General features: G+C 45.5%; 1 protein-coding gene across 2 annotated transcripts in view; it reads left to right on the top strand.

Moving 5' to 3' along the window:
* Positions 1 to 15868, top strand: part of Pigk (phosphatidylinositol glycan anchor biosynthesis class K) — an 80959-nt gene that overhangs the window by 48687 nt on the left and 16404 nt on the right. For both annotated transcript variants that reach the window (XM_021158609.3, XM_029475289.2), the window contains one exon: positions 7238 to 7322. In XM_021158609.3, coding sequence (XP_021014268.1) covers positions 7238 to 7322 — 85 coding nt within the window. The remainder of the gene's footprint in view (positions 1 to 7237; positions 7323 to 15868) is intronic.

Here is a 15868-nt window from a genome sequence, read left to right as displayed (position 1 = left end):
GAAGGAGCTTGGCTCCCTCCAGGACTTTGTCATGGTAGCAGCTGGTGTTATTAAGTGTCAGCCTCTGTCTCTGAGAGAGAGGATCAGTGAAGGCTTCGACGGCAGACGCTGAGCTCAAGGACCGTCATTGCCTTGTTGGTCCAACTCATGCAGTGCCCAAATGCACTTTATCCAAGTGTGCTTCCACGGGGTTCTGATCCCTCATCCTGCTGCTGGCATGCTTGTGAGCAGAAAACATTTGCAGGAACCTGCCACCTGTGCCGTGGACCGCCCACTGCCCGACCCCACTTGCCCTTGGGGGTCGGAGGTGAGGTGGTGCGGAATCAATGGCACAGAACTACCACATCCTCTCCCTTATGGTCTTAGGTACAGTCTGGTTCAGTCTTAGGTTCAGTCCCCATCCTGAAAGCTCCTTCTTGGTTTCCTGGTTTCCACTGTGCTCACGGTTAGCTCACAAAGGAAGACTTGAAGCTACAGTCACCATGCGAGAGGGATCATGCAGACTTGGTCTTTCTAGACCTGAGTGAGCTCACTCCATTGCTGGGACCAAGTTCATGGTTTCCTTCTTCCTTACAGGAGTAATAACCCATTCCCTCTTTCTAAGGTTTAATGTGTGTGTGTGTGTGTTTTGCTTGTGATCATGTATGTGTCCACAGAGTCCAGAAAAGAGTATCAGGTTTCCAGGAGCTTGGCTGGATGCTGGGACTGAACTCTGTCCCTCTGCAAGAGCACTAAATGCTCTCACCCATTGCCTGCTCACCTCAGCCCGTTGCCACCTTTTCCTGTGGGCAGTAGAGGGAGATGGCAAGTGTCTTATAGCAGGACATGGAGACCTTCAGGTGTGCCAGCACCTGGTCATGCCACATGTCTGTTCCTGTAGCTCCCACTCCCACCAGCTTGCTCCTTGTCCCCACATCTGTGCCAGCATTTGGTTAGTTGATCCCCTGATGACTACGGTCATTCTGAGAGTTGTGAGGTGGATTCTGAAGGTGGCCTTAATCTGCATTTCCCTCATGGCTGAGGATGTTGAACACTGTTAAAGGCGTTTCCTAACCACTTGTAACTACTTGAACATGTTAAAAATACAGCTAAGGGATGGGAGCTTTTCTGTGCCTTCAAAATATATGTAATTTAATTTACTATATATAAATAAGCTAATTTGCCTTCTTTGGTATATATTTTAGTTTCAAGTAATTGTTTCAAGCTGTCTCGTTCAAGGGGTTATATCAAATTGTGCGTTTGGACCTGTTTCTGGAATTTCTTCCTAATGTCCTTGGATTACTTTAGATAATGTGTTTTGAATTATTTATTGATTTTATTGTTGTATCGACCATAGCACAACCTCTGTTCTTACAGTTGTTTTCAATTCTTAGAAGAATGCTTTGGCCTTTAGGCCCCAATAAGCTCTGTCAATTTATACATGAATAATCTGATTTCAGCATGGCATTGTGGGAGGAAACACTCTTGAGTCAGAGATGGCTTTATGTATGGGCACTGTAAATAATTTTAGAGACTTGTTCTAAGAGTGCTTCAGTAGCAGAGTAAAGAGTTTCTGAGGCCACTGGGCATCTAAGGTAGAGAAACAAGGACACAAGAGGAGGATTGTAAACTGATTGTGTGAGCTTCTCATGAGCCTGCTCTGTCCTTTTCAACTTCACTGAGGGTCTGGGCAGTATTTTAATCACTTTCAGCACAGATTGTAGCATTGCTGTGTTGGATTCAGAACCCTTTCACAGTGAAGAGACTCAGCTTGTATCTGTGAAATGCTATTGTCTGAGACACAGTGACATAAGGAAAAACGGCACAGCCTCCTGTGCAGAAATTGTTCCTTCATGAAATGCTGTCAGTAGAGCTCCTTAGCCCAGGTCTTGGGAAGAGAAAATGAAGAGATAACCTCTGGAGCCAGTGAGTGTCTTAGAGCTCTCAAAATCTTAAATAAAAGAACGACCTTAAGAAGGAGAACACACATTATTCGTAAGAGGAAAAAAGAGGTGTTTGGGGTTCCAGCCATGCATAAGTTGGAATGAGCACTTGTAGTTTTCTCAGAATTACAAATGCTGAGTAGAGAGTTTGGTGACCTTATGCACCATGATTAGGAAAGCGACAATTCTGTGAGAACAGAGGACGTTGTGAAGAGGAGGGTGGGGACACAGTGCCCAGAAGTGTTAGATGTGGACAAAAAGAGTAAGGAAGGGCTTTATGAAAGCAAGGGAGTATTTAAAAATCCCACCCCGGTACATCGGATACTTTATTAAATAAGCTGCAGTTCGTTTCGGTTACAGAAGAGGGCGCTCTTGAACTGAAAACTCTCCCTTGTAAATTAGCTCATCTCCTTGATCCAACTCCAGATTGATGGCGATTACTAATCCCAGGAAAGCCAATATAAATAATCCTCAAGAGAGAAAGAATTCAGCAAATGTACAAAGTTAATACAAGAATAACATAGAAAATTCAGATAAAACCTTATTAAATTATATATAATTTATATACATTTTGTTATGTGTAGACACTTTCAGTGGAGAAAAGCAAAAACAGAAAGAAGGGTTGAGGAGATGGCTTAGTCACTTGTAATGCAAGTTTAAGGACCTGAGTTCAACCCCAGGGCCCTCATAAGGAGGCTGGGGTGGGGGCATGTGATTGCAGTCCCAGTATTGGGGAGGCAGACACAGGTGGCCCTCTGGGGTTCACTGGACAGTCAGCATGGTCATCAGCAAGACCCACGCCAGTGACAGACAGGCTGTCTCTAAATCCAAGTTGACAGGGCTGAGGAATGAAGTTTTCAGACATGTGCATTCATATCATATACAAGCACCTGCACATGCATAAACACATACAGAGGGGTGGGATATAAAAGAAAAAACAGAGGAGGGCCAGCGGGAGCCCTGGAGTGTGAACAAGGTGTTACACAAGTGTCTGTGTTAGAATGAACTCACTGGGAGAGTCATGACGGAAAGAGACAAACAACAACAATGTCTGGAAGAACCCAACTGGACTCTGGAAAGACAAAGGCAAAATTGAGAAAATCACCTTGGAAGTGAAAACTAAATTACAAGGCACCCAGGGGAGGTGTGTGTTACCACAAGTATAGTGAAAGGAATAAAGAGTAGAAATAAGAGCCAGGAAAATAACACTGAAATGTGAGGAAGAAAAAGATCAGAGAGAGAGAGAGAGTCTGGGGGGCGTCCATGATATTTACTTAATGCTTAAACTAGAAAATCAAATGGAATAGAAATAGTGTTTAAAAACTGTAATGGAAACCTTTTCAGCGCTCAAGCAGAATGTGTGAAAGGTCCTATGTCGTGGGCCCCTGAGAGGGACTGTCTACCCTGCCAATCCTCAAAGTACGCCAGGGCATCACCTCAGCAGAAGCAGGGAGGAAGAGGCCTCCCGATCCTCCGAGTGAGAAACGAAGATGCACAAGTACAAGGGTAACAGTGCGTTAGGACGGAAGTCATCTAACTGGAAAGACATCGAGCCAGGTTCCTGAAACAGTGTGTAATCTGTGGAAGAGAACCAGTATTTCCAGGAAAGTTATGAGCGGTTGATTTAACCACTGTGAGACTGGTGAGCTAGTGGAAAGTTCCCACTGTGTGCTACATGAGACTCAGTGTGAATTACACACTGTCTTTGAAACATTGTTGACATTGTGAAGGCATGCTGAAATACATAGTAACTGCTGGAATATTCCAATGTGAACTGTCATGTTGTCTCAACGTTTTCTGTTGAACTGGCTCTCATGTATTAGAGGCTCCCATAAACTCTTGTGTCCCTGAGATTGGTCTTGAACCTTGGTCCACCTGATATACCTCCCAAGTATTGGGACTAAGTGTTTTAATTAGCATTATTAATTATTAGTATATTAGTTGTTCACAGCAATGGATTTCATTATGTCGGTTTATGCATGTGCATGGTGTATGTCGGTCATATTCACCCCAGTTCTGCTAATCCTCTTCCCAGCTGGCTCCCCTCTGCTTTCTTGTCTTGTCTTTGTCTGTCAATTGTGGTGACCCTGTGAGTCTCCTCATGGCTGTCTGCAGGAGCGTGGGCGGAAGCCTATTTACAGAGCATGTACACCTTTCTACAGGGCTGTGGAAATTCTGTCTCCTCCCCCATCAACTTTTAAATGCCTGTGAGTCCTGGAGAGGGTGGGGCTCCACGGATCCCTTGATCTTCCCTGGAAGGGTCCTGACAGACCCAGCCTTGCAGTCCAGTGCAGGTGTCACGGCTGCTGTGGGTCTGCGATTGCCGAAGTCCTGTCGTATCTGGAAGTCAGCTTTCCACAGCTATCTCATTTCCGCTGACTCTTCCGTTCTCTCTGCTCCATCTTCCACAGTGCTCCCGAGCTTTGAGGGGCTGTTCTATATGTCCCAGGTATAGCGCGAGGTATTCAAACTGTCGTTTAGTCTCTTTGAGTAGTTATGAGTCTGCAGTCACTGCTGCCCACTGGAGGAAGAAGCTTGTCTGAGCAGCTCTGCGGGCATGTGAGCTCTGGAGAAGGCCATTTGATAGGCCCGCGACTTGTATCCAGCAGCACCTGGAGATTCTGATCCGGGGCCTGCGGCCTTCCCAGCTACAGGCTTTTGACCAGCAGGTAGCGTCAGAAGTGAGGTCTTTCCTGTGGCAAGTCCAGCCCTGAGGCGGGCAGGCTTCCCACAGTTGTCCAGTGCTCTCACGCTGCCTGGCCGGGAGGGCAAGCTGCGTGGCGCCCTCTGCCCCTGGCAGCGTCAGGCTAGCCAGCAGGGAGGAGGTTCCAGCCCAGCTGCAGCTTGCTTTCTGTGACCTTCAGCAGCACAGTCTGACCAACTAGTTATGGTAGGAAACTAAGGGCAGTGACCTGTGTTGTTTTGGGGTTCTCGGGAGCACCCATGGTCACCTCCTGAGAAGTGCCCTGCCCTGGTCCTGGGATTCTTGTTTAATAGGCTGTAACCTCTGGAAACACCTTTATTCACCCCCACAGGGTGAATATCCCATTCAAAATATTTTTAAAAATTGTTTTTTTATTAGCTTACCAAAATGTCAGCTTTCCATGTATCATTACTTTCGGTTGACATCCTAGTCTGTACCTTCCGTCTGCCATCTGCTCTCACTGAGTGAGACCATCAGTGCCCCTTCTACGTCACACGGGTTCTGCTGTCTCCCCTCCCACCCTGCCAACTTAAAGATTATATTTTCCCTGTGATACAGATGTATATATATAAAAGAGCTGAACACACATGAGGGAGGTAAGGTAATAGAATATTTTCAGTTTCTTCCATTTCTTGGAAAATCTCATAATTTCAAGTTATTGGATGATTTGAATTCCATTGTGTGTGTACCTCATTTTCGTTGTTACTTGAATTAATAGTGTCTAGGCTGACTATTTCCTAGCTACTGTGACTAGAGTGGCAGTGACCACAGATGTGCAGGTCTCTTTGGTAGGATGCAGAGTTCTTCGGGTGGGTGCCCAGGAGTGGGATGGGTGGGTCATATGGTAACTCTAGTGTTTGCTTTCTTAGAAATCGCCACGTTGATTTTCCTGGTAGCTGCAGAAGGTTATATGCCCACCAACACCATTCCAATATCCGTGTCTTGATGTTAGCCATTCTTCCTGGTGTAGATGGAATCTCATTGTGGTTTTAACTGGTGCCTCTCTTATGACTAAGGGCACTGAGTGCTTCACGATAGTTACTGGCCACTTGGGCTTCTCTCTGTTCAGTGCTGTAGCTGAGTTTTGATTGAGTTGTCTTCTGCGTCCTTCCTGACATCTGTCTTCTTGAGCTTTTGTATATCATGGATATTAATCCTCTGTTAGATTATCTCCTGTCTCCTAGGCTCTCTCTTCACCCAACTCTTTCTTTTGCTGAACGGAGGGTTTTGTTGTTTTTGTTTTTGTTTTTGAATTTCATGAGGTTTCATTTCTCTCCCACCGGCCTATTTATTCTGCAGCGGGAATCCATTCAGGAAGTCCTTGCCTGTCTGTATCTGGAGTGTTTGCCTGCTTTTTCCCTCTGGCAGTTTTAGAGTTTCGGCAAACTTTACCCAGGAGCCAGTAGGCCCCTCCCACCCCTCCCCTATTATCTCCTCCCAACCCCACTCATAGCAGTGACCCACCCACTCTCCACCTATTGTGGCCAGAATCTGTGGCATTCTTCTAGACTGAATTAACTATCTTTTATGTTGCTCCTGTGAGAGGGATGCCCACACCACCAAGAGCTCTGGGTGTTCTTTAATCTGGGGCAGAGAATGGCGCTGATTTGCATATCAGCCTCCTTTTGGGAAAGGCCTCATAAATTCTCACATTGCAGGTTTTGAGTCTTAGTCAAGCTTATTCCATATGATTTTCAGGAAAAGTTGAAGTTGAAGTTTTGAAATCTAATGTTGACACATTGTGGAATTCACAGAAAAAGGGTAAAAACATTTTACTGCATGCAGTCAGATCTTACTAATATCTAGTGTTTATTTTTGAGATGCTCAGTACTTTAAAAAATACATTTTATCAGACTACTTGTTGGTTTGGTCTTTTTTAATTTCTGATTTCCAGGGATCAGAGAATGACAAGAGAGAGTGATGGAATATCTAAACTGAAAGTGAAGTCAAGGACTGCAAAGGAGAAAGGGGCCAACAAGGAGTGGGTGTGCGTGAGGGTAGTAAGGGGGCAGCAAAAATGGTGATGTAGGTGGGAAGTTGTCACAGTGAAGCCACATACTTTATATGCTCACTAAAAATTCTAATAAAAACTGAAAAAAAAGAGGAACAAGCTGAAAGGGGAAAGAAATCTACCTTTCTGCACCCGTGTTTCATATTGTAGTAGTAGTCGTTGTGCGAGCTCTGCATATCATTTTACATTGCAATGGCCGGGATCTGAATGACTTACACTTAGGAGCCCTCTGTCTATGAGGGCTGACTTCTCAACCTTCTCTGTGCACCACCACTTCTGGGAGCGCCCAGGTCCTGCTTCCCCAGAAGGCCTGCTCCTCCAGGACGTGTTCCTAAATGTGAAGTCCCGAGTGAACGTGGGAACCAGGACAGTAGGTGATGTCGGCTGACCTCATCACACCATTGCCCGTAGTCTGAATACTTTCCTGGCAGTCATTTAGGTCCTGGCCATTGCGTTGGGTGGTTTTTCCAAAATTGTCAATAAATATTATTTCCAAAAGTTCCTTTAGGTATGTGATAAGCACATCTCAGAGTTGCGCTCTTAGGCTAATAATGCTTACCTGTGGCACTGGCCTGAGTGTGTATTCTGATTGCTTTCTAGTTCTAAAGAAGATGGCATGGCCAAGGAGCACATGGAACCTCTCAAGTATGCTGAACAGCTCCCGGTGGCTCAGATAATACACCAGGTTGGTTTCTGTTTGATTCTTTTGAAAGAAACACACTTTTAATCTCAGAAGGGAATGCTTTTGTTAGGCTTTTCAGAGTCCTTGTGTTCTGTCTGTAGATGTTGTGGGTACACTCTTCCTACTGCGCTCTACCCTTATGCGAACACTCAGTATTGAAAAGGCCATGCAGTGTAATGCCTGAACTCTTACATACAACGTGGGGTAATCTAAATTACCTCTTACAAATTAGAAAATGCCAGAAAACTTAATTTTGAACCACTGTATTGGGTTTATGATGAGAAAGCTGAAAATTAATCATGACCACCGCTGTGGTTTGGAGGAGCTAAGGAGGGGAAGCCATCATGCCTGCTCTTGTCCACCTTCCCCAGCAACTGTTGTGAAGCGTAATTGGAACTGTCATGTGTGTAGTTTGCTCATTTCCAGCCATGACGACTCTGTCATCCTTGCGTGTGGGGCTCAGCTGAGAACAGGCAGCGTTGTAAGCACCAAGCTTGGATTCTGTGCTATGACTGTGACAGGCCAGACACATTCTGCCCTGCCAGGCCACAAGCAAGTCACCTCAAATAGCTTGTTGAGCAGCCTGTGGGCCTGCAACGTTTTTTTAGCTCCTCAGAGCTCATTGGAATTGTTAGGTGTCCTCACAGGTCAGAGCTTCAGGGTTGGTGTGGACGTCAATGCTAGGAGGTTTTCTTACATTGTTTCCAATCGGAAGAATCTTAGTGGCTGTGGGTTGTTAATAGTGCCAGTTTGAGTTTATTAAAGAAAGAGGATTTTAATTTGAAAATTAAATATAAAATATAAATTCATTATATAAATAAAACTCAGTTTTAAAATACTGCATGAATCTTAAAAATGGTTAAGTCTTGCCCCTCTGGGGCACTCATCTGTGTAATCAAGTCCAGTTTATATGTCAGGAATTCCTAGATTGTCGGAGCTTAAATGACCTAACAGACTGCAAATGTCACATTTAAAATTCTGTCTTCATGCCTGACTCTCAGCATAAATGAGTTAAACAGCAGAGCAGGCAGCAAGCTGGATGTTCTCAGCAGTGAGAGCGCGCCTGCACCTGCAGCAGTGCAGAGCAGGCAGCAAGCTGGATGCTCTCAGCAGTGAGAGCGCGCCCGCACCTGCAGCAGTGCAGAGCAGGCAGCAAGCTGGATGCTCTCAGCAGTGAGAGCGCGCCCGCACCTGCAGCAGAGTGCTTTGCTCAGAACCGGGAAGCAGGGAAGCCATTGCTGGTCACCCAGAATGGAGCTGAACACGCAGCAGGAATTAACCTTTATGACAGCTGACCACAGGAAATGTCAGAAATGTTTTTATAATGACAGGAACCAGTAAGCTGCCCATTTTCTATAACCACTGTTTTGTAGTTAAACACTGTTTGAATTCAAAGTAAAGGCACTTTACCCTGGTGAAAATTTTTATATTGTATGTTTTTTTCTAGTATAAGAGATGGTAGTGATTTAACACTAAAGTATAAGCCGCATAATTAAAAATCTGAATGATCTATCATAAAATCTCACTCCTTAAGAAATTCTACATGATAGAAATCTCTTTTTATTAATCAAAATTAAGGTGTAGACAGCACACGTGGTCCTGTCATTCTTCTTTGTGGCAGCTCTGTAACAGACAGAGCACTGCCACTGCACTCTCTAGGCAGGGTCATTTAGGAAGGCACTGTTTGTCTTACAGTTTTTAAAATCTGACTATCCATACCTATATCTGTATCTATATCTGTATCTATATCTGTATCTATATCCCCGTTTGTCTGTGTGTGAGTATGTGCACTTGAGTACAGGTCCCCAGAGACCAGAAGAGGGTGTCGGGTCCCTTGGAGCTCTTCTAGATACAGAAGTGGCAGAAATGCAAGGATGACAATGACGACGATGACCCTTATGTGCAGAACATGTGTGCCTGGAGTGAGTCAGTGACTTGCATGACCTTATGAACTAGAGGTCACGTGCCCTGAAAAACCCACACTCCATGGAATGTTCTGCAAAGGCTGCTAGACTGACTAGACCTGAAGTCACTGTGGGTGGGTTGGAATGTTGCAGGTCTAGAGCCAGATTATCTCCTGCTCTTTGTTCCCTTCCCAGCCATCCATTGTTCGTCTGATCTAGCACTCTGTGACTATCAGGAAACTCTTTGGGGTGTAACAAACCCTTGTATTCAGCGACCTGGCAGCCACTGTCTGCAACTGTCACGATCAAGTTGTACACTCAGTGACTTTAGTTAGTGCCTCTCAAGCTGGCAAACTGAAGTCCTATTTGGGGAGGGCTGGGAAGTTGGTGCAAGGCATAAGAATGCTTGTTGTACAAGTATGAGGATCAGAGATCAAATTCCACCCAGCCCTGTGGGTGAGAGAGGAGCAGAGACCACAGCGGTTTGCTGGGCACCAGCATGGCGGCAGGACCAGGGAGGCAGGCAGAGAGTGATAGAGCAGGACACCCAGTGTCCTCCGTGAGTGTACCCATAAGCGCGCGCGCGCGCACACACACACACACACACACACACACACACACACACACACACATAAAATCACATCAAACTACCGTTTCTGAGAAGGTTAAACAGGGTTATCCCATGACCCAGTGATTTCAACATAGGCGGATGCCCAAGAGCTTTAAAGACAGGGACGCATATGGGCAGGTCGTTCACTGCAGCAGTCTGTTCGTAAGTGTTCAGTGGAAGCAGCCCAGACACCGAAGAGCTGCTGATCAGGTGAACAGAGTAAAGCGCACCCAGACGGCAGAATGGCACTGAGCAGTGGGAAGGACTGAGGTGCCGGCCTGCCAGGTGTAAACACAACCCCGTGCACGAGGTCAGACACAGTGCTCATCACTGCTGCATCTGTAGGTGGGAGGAGGCAGGACCTGGTCCTCCCTGCCGAGGACACAGTCATAGAAATAGTATAACTATAATGGTGATTATTGCTCAGTTCTATAATCACTGAATTAAAGTAGGTGAATGCTGTGGTATGCCTGTATATATAATAAAGATATTTGGAACATGAAATCGCCTGTTTCCAGTGGAGAGCCAGGAAACAAGGCTTATGGCCCTCTGCTGCTCCTCGTGAATGCCACAGGCAGCCTGACAGTACTTCTGCTCATAAGAGTCTAGCTAAAGAATGAAAGTACTGGCCTGTGACCCAGTGCAGTGACGTGCATCAGGCTCAGTGTCCACAACACACTGAGAATACTCAGTACAACACACATAGCAGACGTGGGAAGCAGGACTTTCAGATCTAGAACTCAGGAGAACAAATATGTATGTGATTTTTTTCTTTCCTTTCTTAAAATATATATATATTTAAAAAAATAATTGAATTTTATTTTCTTATCAACTAAATGTTCTTTTTTTTCCCCCAGTTTCTGCTTAATGGCAGAAAATTTAATCCAGATACTTGTAGATGCATTCATTCAAACCCAGGATCTTCTCCATCCCTTTTCCAGTCTCTCTAGGATGACAGACAGGTCGCAGTGCAGGTGATAAGGTGTGGCTGGCATGGCCTCATAGCACATGAGATTCAGTGTCATTCTTGCTGACTGGTAGTCCGTAGGGCTTTGCCCTGATCTGCCCTGAGGCAGCCGCCACGGCACATCTGGAAACACTTCTTTTCTCTGTCTGTGGTTGCCTGGCTGGTGAAATTAGTGAGCAGAGCGCGTAACTGGAGTGTCACGGTGGAATCAAGAATCATGTGGGAGATAGGCATGCCTGTGGGTCATCTTGACTGGCATTCTCTAGGGGCATCCCAGGCTCTGTAGTTGAGAAATGGAAGTGACCAGTAGCCTGACCGTGGATACCATGTAGATACCACATGCTGCCCTGCTGTGATTTCTACCCAGAGCTCTGAGGGAGAATCCACAAACCCTTCCTCCCTGCAGTTGCTTGAGAGGATTTTGTCACAGCTTCAGGAAAAGCAACAGCCAGGGAGAGAAGAGCCTTGCTGCTGCTGGCGCTGTCGCCTCCCTCTGCCCTCTGTTTTCTCTCTTTTCTTTCTTTCCTCTTCTCCCATTGCCCTCAGTTTGGGCCGTTAAACATCCTACCCCTTCTTCCTAAATGTTGGCCAGTGTTATAAGTACTTCTGTTGAAGAATCCGTTACATTGTATCTAATGCATAATAACACTGAGTGCATTTGATGTCCACTGCTAATTGGATTCAGACTTCTTTCCCACTGACTGGGGAGTACAGGGGTCTCTCAAGGCCTTACACTGAGGCTGACTGCGAGACTTGCCTGTGGTACTCAGGTTTCTTTCCTAGCCAACAGTGGCGGTATTTACCAACATTTGTAAGAGGGCTAGCAAACTGTAGTGTTCATATGCTCACAGTTTAGCAGCAATTTGGGAACTAGATTATTGGAGTTGCTGGTGAGGGGCACTGCTCTGTGAAGCACAAGTCCTTTAGGAATTTGTTAGCTCATAGTACTCGGACCTTATGGAGAAAGAGCAGGAAAGTGCATACAAAGTGGTCCATGACCCTGTGTCACTGTGTCCATAATCTCCGTTCACAGATTGTAGCTTGTTCTATTTAGAAGTACGGTATTGTTGGGACATTGGAGGGAGAGAAATGGGTGGTTTTCATATATAAGTAAACTTCATAGTTACCTCACAGATGCTGGTTTGAAAAATCAAACCACTTTTTATAAGGCAGTGTGGATTTTGAGATGTAAAATTTATAATATGATATTTTTATTGAAAGTTAATGCAGTTTTCTTTATAAATGCAATCACTTATAAATGAGTTAGATAACATTTTGGGCAATTAATAGGTTCGTTTCACTTTAATTTGGGAGCATAAAAAGTTGATTAGCACCATGTAGAGCTTATTAATTATAAGATAATGATAATTAGTGATTTGAAAATCAGACACAAAAGTCTTTTAAACTATCTTTGCAATTAGGAATTTCTATGTATCTCAAATGCAACTTTTTCTTAAGCTTCATTTGGAGTAAAATATTCCATTAATGACAAGTCCACGCTGAGTGGGTGTGTAGCCACCTATTACGAGAATTGTTCTTTGGTTTCATCCAGTGAGGGATGCCCTTTAACTTTCTTTTAAGGGCCCATGTTAGTTACTCCTCACACATACTAAGGTATTTGGCCCCATGTTTTCTATATATAAAAGGTAACACAAAACCAAGAATGATGATTGCCCTAATGAGCACAACGCGTGTGGCTGGAGTGGGTCAGTTACCTGGTGACCTGCATGACCTTATGAACCAGAGGTCATGTGCCCTGGAGAACCCACAGAATGTTCTGCAAAGGCTGCTAGACTGACTGGATGGGCAGTCACTGGGGGGTGGGTTGGAATGTTGCAGGTCTAGAGCCAGATTATCTCCGGCTCTTTGCTTCCTTCCCAGCCATCCATCCGGAAACTTCTTGGGTTGTAACAGCCTGACAGAACCCTAATGTCTAGCAACCCTGAAGAGAGGAATATTTTCAGACAGTTACCAGAAGCCTACAGCAGAGCCTGCCCACCTCGCTGTAACCCACCTGCCTGATGCTTGCACTAATGGATTGAAGGCTTTACTTGATGAGTTTCTGTTCTGTTACTGAGAAACTCTTGTGGAATGGCTATCACAGTAGAACATGGAGTCTGGGGTGACTCAGGATGTGATCATTTTTATATTTGACTCCAAATAAACTGTCCCCAGTAAGTGTCTGAGATTTGTGGAATGTTGATAAATTATCCAAGGACCTTGACAATACTAAGGCACCTTTTGAACGTCACAGTAAATTGTCTTCCATCTGCATAGAGGGTAAGCTAATAGTGTAGTGAAGTGATGATTTCAGGAGTAAAAGCTGCATGCAGGCAGATGTTGCAGTTTAGCTCATGTAGTAGTTACATTGCTGTAACAATGTTTCAACTGCTTGTTTAATAAATGTCTGTGATGCAAGTCCGAAGCAGTGACTTGGTACATTGTGCTGAATATGGGAAAAGTCATAGTAACTACTGAGTACTGAATTGAAACGGGTCATGATGATTATTCATTCCACCTGAGAACTGTAGCTCCCCTTCTCTACCCCGTGTTAACCAAGTCTGTGCCCGCATGGATGAAACAATTTGATTAAAAGCTCCATGCTTCCCTGGCACAGTTGGGATGTGCAAGGGCTGACGTTAAGTCTCGGGTGTGCTGAGATGCCTTTTCCCCTTAGCTCTGGGTCCTTCTGCTAAGGTGGTAGTCTCCGTGCTGGTGTATCAAGCCAGAGACTGTGCAGTAGTTTAAAAATGTCAGCAGATCCAATGGTGTATGTCAGGGAATCCTCTCCGATTGTGGAAAACTCTGCCTGCCACTCCCACCTGTGCTGTTATCCACATTCCCGGCTTTTCTAGGTTCACTGTTTTATTACAGAGCCTCTTACAAATGTTATACTTTGGTAAGGTTAGTGCATGTGTGCATCTCAGATTAGGGTCTTCCCAAAATGCCAGCTCAGAGAGGGTCCTGGTGCCATCCACTGTCAGTCTTTGGGGAACACTTTACTCTTTTACTGAACAGAGCTGCTCCTGACACCACAGGGTGTTTAGTGCTGGCTGCTAGTACTGCTTAGTCTGGACACCAAAAATGCGCCTCCTCCCGCCCCCCGAACCCCATTTTCTCCTAATTGCTCCCATGCACAGAGGGCAGAACACTGCAGATCTTTGCAGTATCTGACCATGGAATCTTTCATTTGCATAATCTAGCTTCTCAATCTTATAATGCTAAGATATGGGCCAGGCAGGCGGCTCAGCAGACAAAAGCACTTGCCACCAAAGCCTGCTGATGTGCGTGACTCCCAGACCCACGGAGGAAAGAGAGAACTGGCTTCCAAAAGTTACTCTGACTGTGTGTGTGTGCGTGTGTGTGTGTGTGTGTGTGTGTGTGTGTATGGCGCTGTGTGTGCCTGGTAGGCATGCACATGTACCTGCATATACACACATGCACACACACACAAATAATAAAATTAAAAATTTTAATGCATATTTAAAATCTCTCCTTTGTCTTCGTCACACAGCACAGTGAACTCTGCAGTTCTAGCTCCTGCAGTATGCCATGGATAATGGCAAATGTTCAGACCTTCTGCTCATGTTTGCTTTTTATTTTATCCTGCTACAGCTACTTTTGACATTTTACTGTTTTCTTCTGTTCCAGCGAAGCCTCCCACACTGTAGCTAAACTCTGCTAAAGGTTGACTGAAATGAAATGCCTCCAGTCACAAACCTCTCATACCTTCTTTTTAAAGTGTGTCTATTGAATTATTGACATCTGGAAGCTTGTCAAAAGGGAACTGAAGCCACATCGCTGGCACCGGCTGGGACGGGCTTGGAATCTCCCAGCCTCTTCCGAACCATAGCTTGGGAGACCATAGCTTCAGCCTGGAAACTGAAGTGGCATGAGAAGTAGGACACTGGCCGGTTCTTTCCGTAGACATTATAGGGAGAGTAGTGTTGTCACAGCTTGATGTCATGCAGGAGTTTTCAGGTGACTGGCCCAGCTTTCATGTCAGAGCTTGACGACCATTTGCAGCAATGTTGCTTCCCAAGGAAGAAATAGACCACAAACTGTTTTTAGAAACAGTAATTAAAATTTCAATAATGGTGTCTCATCAACCTAGTGTAGTTTTGAATTTTTTTAGTTCATCCATAAATTTGTTATCATATCTATTTGATGTGTTGTTTTTATTAAAAATTAAAATTTGGAGCCTCACCTACCCATGAATTTTGTAGAACAAAGATATTCCTGTTTTCACTACATTTTTAAAGATTTAAAAAGTAAGAATAGTTGATGTTAATGAAGAAAGTAGAATTCTTTTCTTTCCTTTTCCTAGCTTCCTTCCTGTCTTCCTTTTACATCATTTATCTACAGTGGCTTTTAATTCCTCCCAACTCTACCTGGAAATAAATGCCTCCTCTACATCCTCTGCCTTCTGTGCAGTAGATAAATATGGCTACCACCATCAACACCACCACCTCCTCCTGTTCCTCCTCCTGCTCCTCCTCCTGTTCCTCCTCCTGCTCCTCCTCCTGTTCCTCCTCCTGCTCCTCCTCCTGTTCTTCCTCCTGCTCCTCCTCCTCCTCCTCCTGCTCCTCCTCCTGCTCCTCCTCCTCCTCCTCCTGCTCCTTCTCCTGCTCCTCCTCCTGCTTCTCCTCCTGTTCCTCCTCCTGTTCCTCCTCCTGCTCCTCCTCCTGTTCCTCCTCCTGCTCCTCCTCCTGCTCCTCCTCCTGATCCTCCTCCTGATCCTCCTCCTGATCCTCCTCCTGCTTCTCCTCCTTCTTCTCCTCCTGTTCCTCCTCCTGTTCCTCCTCCTGCTCCTCCTCCTACTCCTCCTCCTGCTCCTCCTCCTGCTCCTCCTGTTCTTCCTTCTTTTCCTCCTCCAGCTCCTCCTCCTTCTTCTCCTCCTGCTCCTCCTCCTGTTCCTCCTCCTGCTCCTCCTCCTGCTCCTCCTCCTCCTCCTGCTCCTCCTCCTGTTCCTCCTCCTGCTTCTCCTCCTGATCCTCCTCCTGCTCCTCCTCCTCCTGTTCCTCCTCCTGTTCCTCCTCCTGCTCCTCCTCCTGCTCCTCCTCCTGCT

Source organism: Mus caroli, unplaced genomic scaffold (genome assembly GCF_978045245.1).
Source record: "Mus caroli unplaced genomic scaffold, Mus_caroli_1 scaffold_3, whole genome shotgun sequence".
In the NCBI taxonomy this organism is placed as follows: Eukaryota; Metazoa; Chordata; class Mammalia; order Rodentia; family Muridae; genus Mus; species Mus caroli.
The sequence above is the reverse complement of the archived record's forward strand: the minus strand, read 5'-3'. Positions and strand labels throughout refer to the sequence as shown.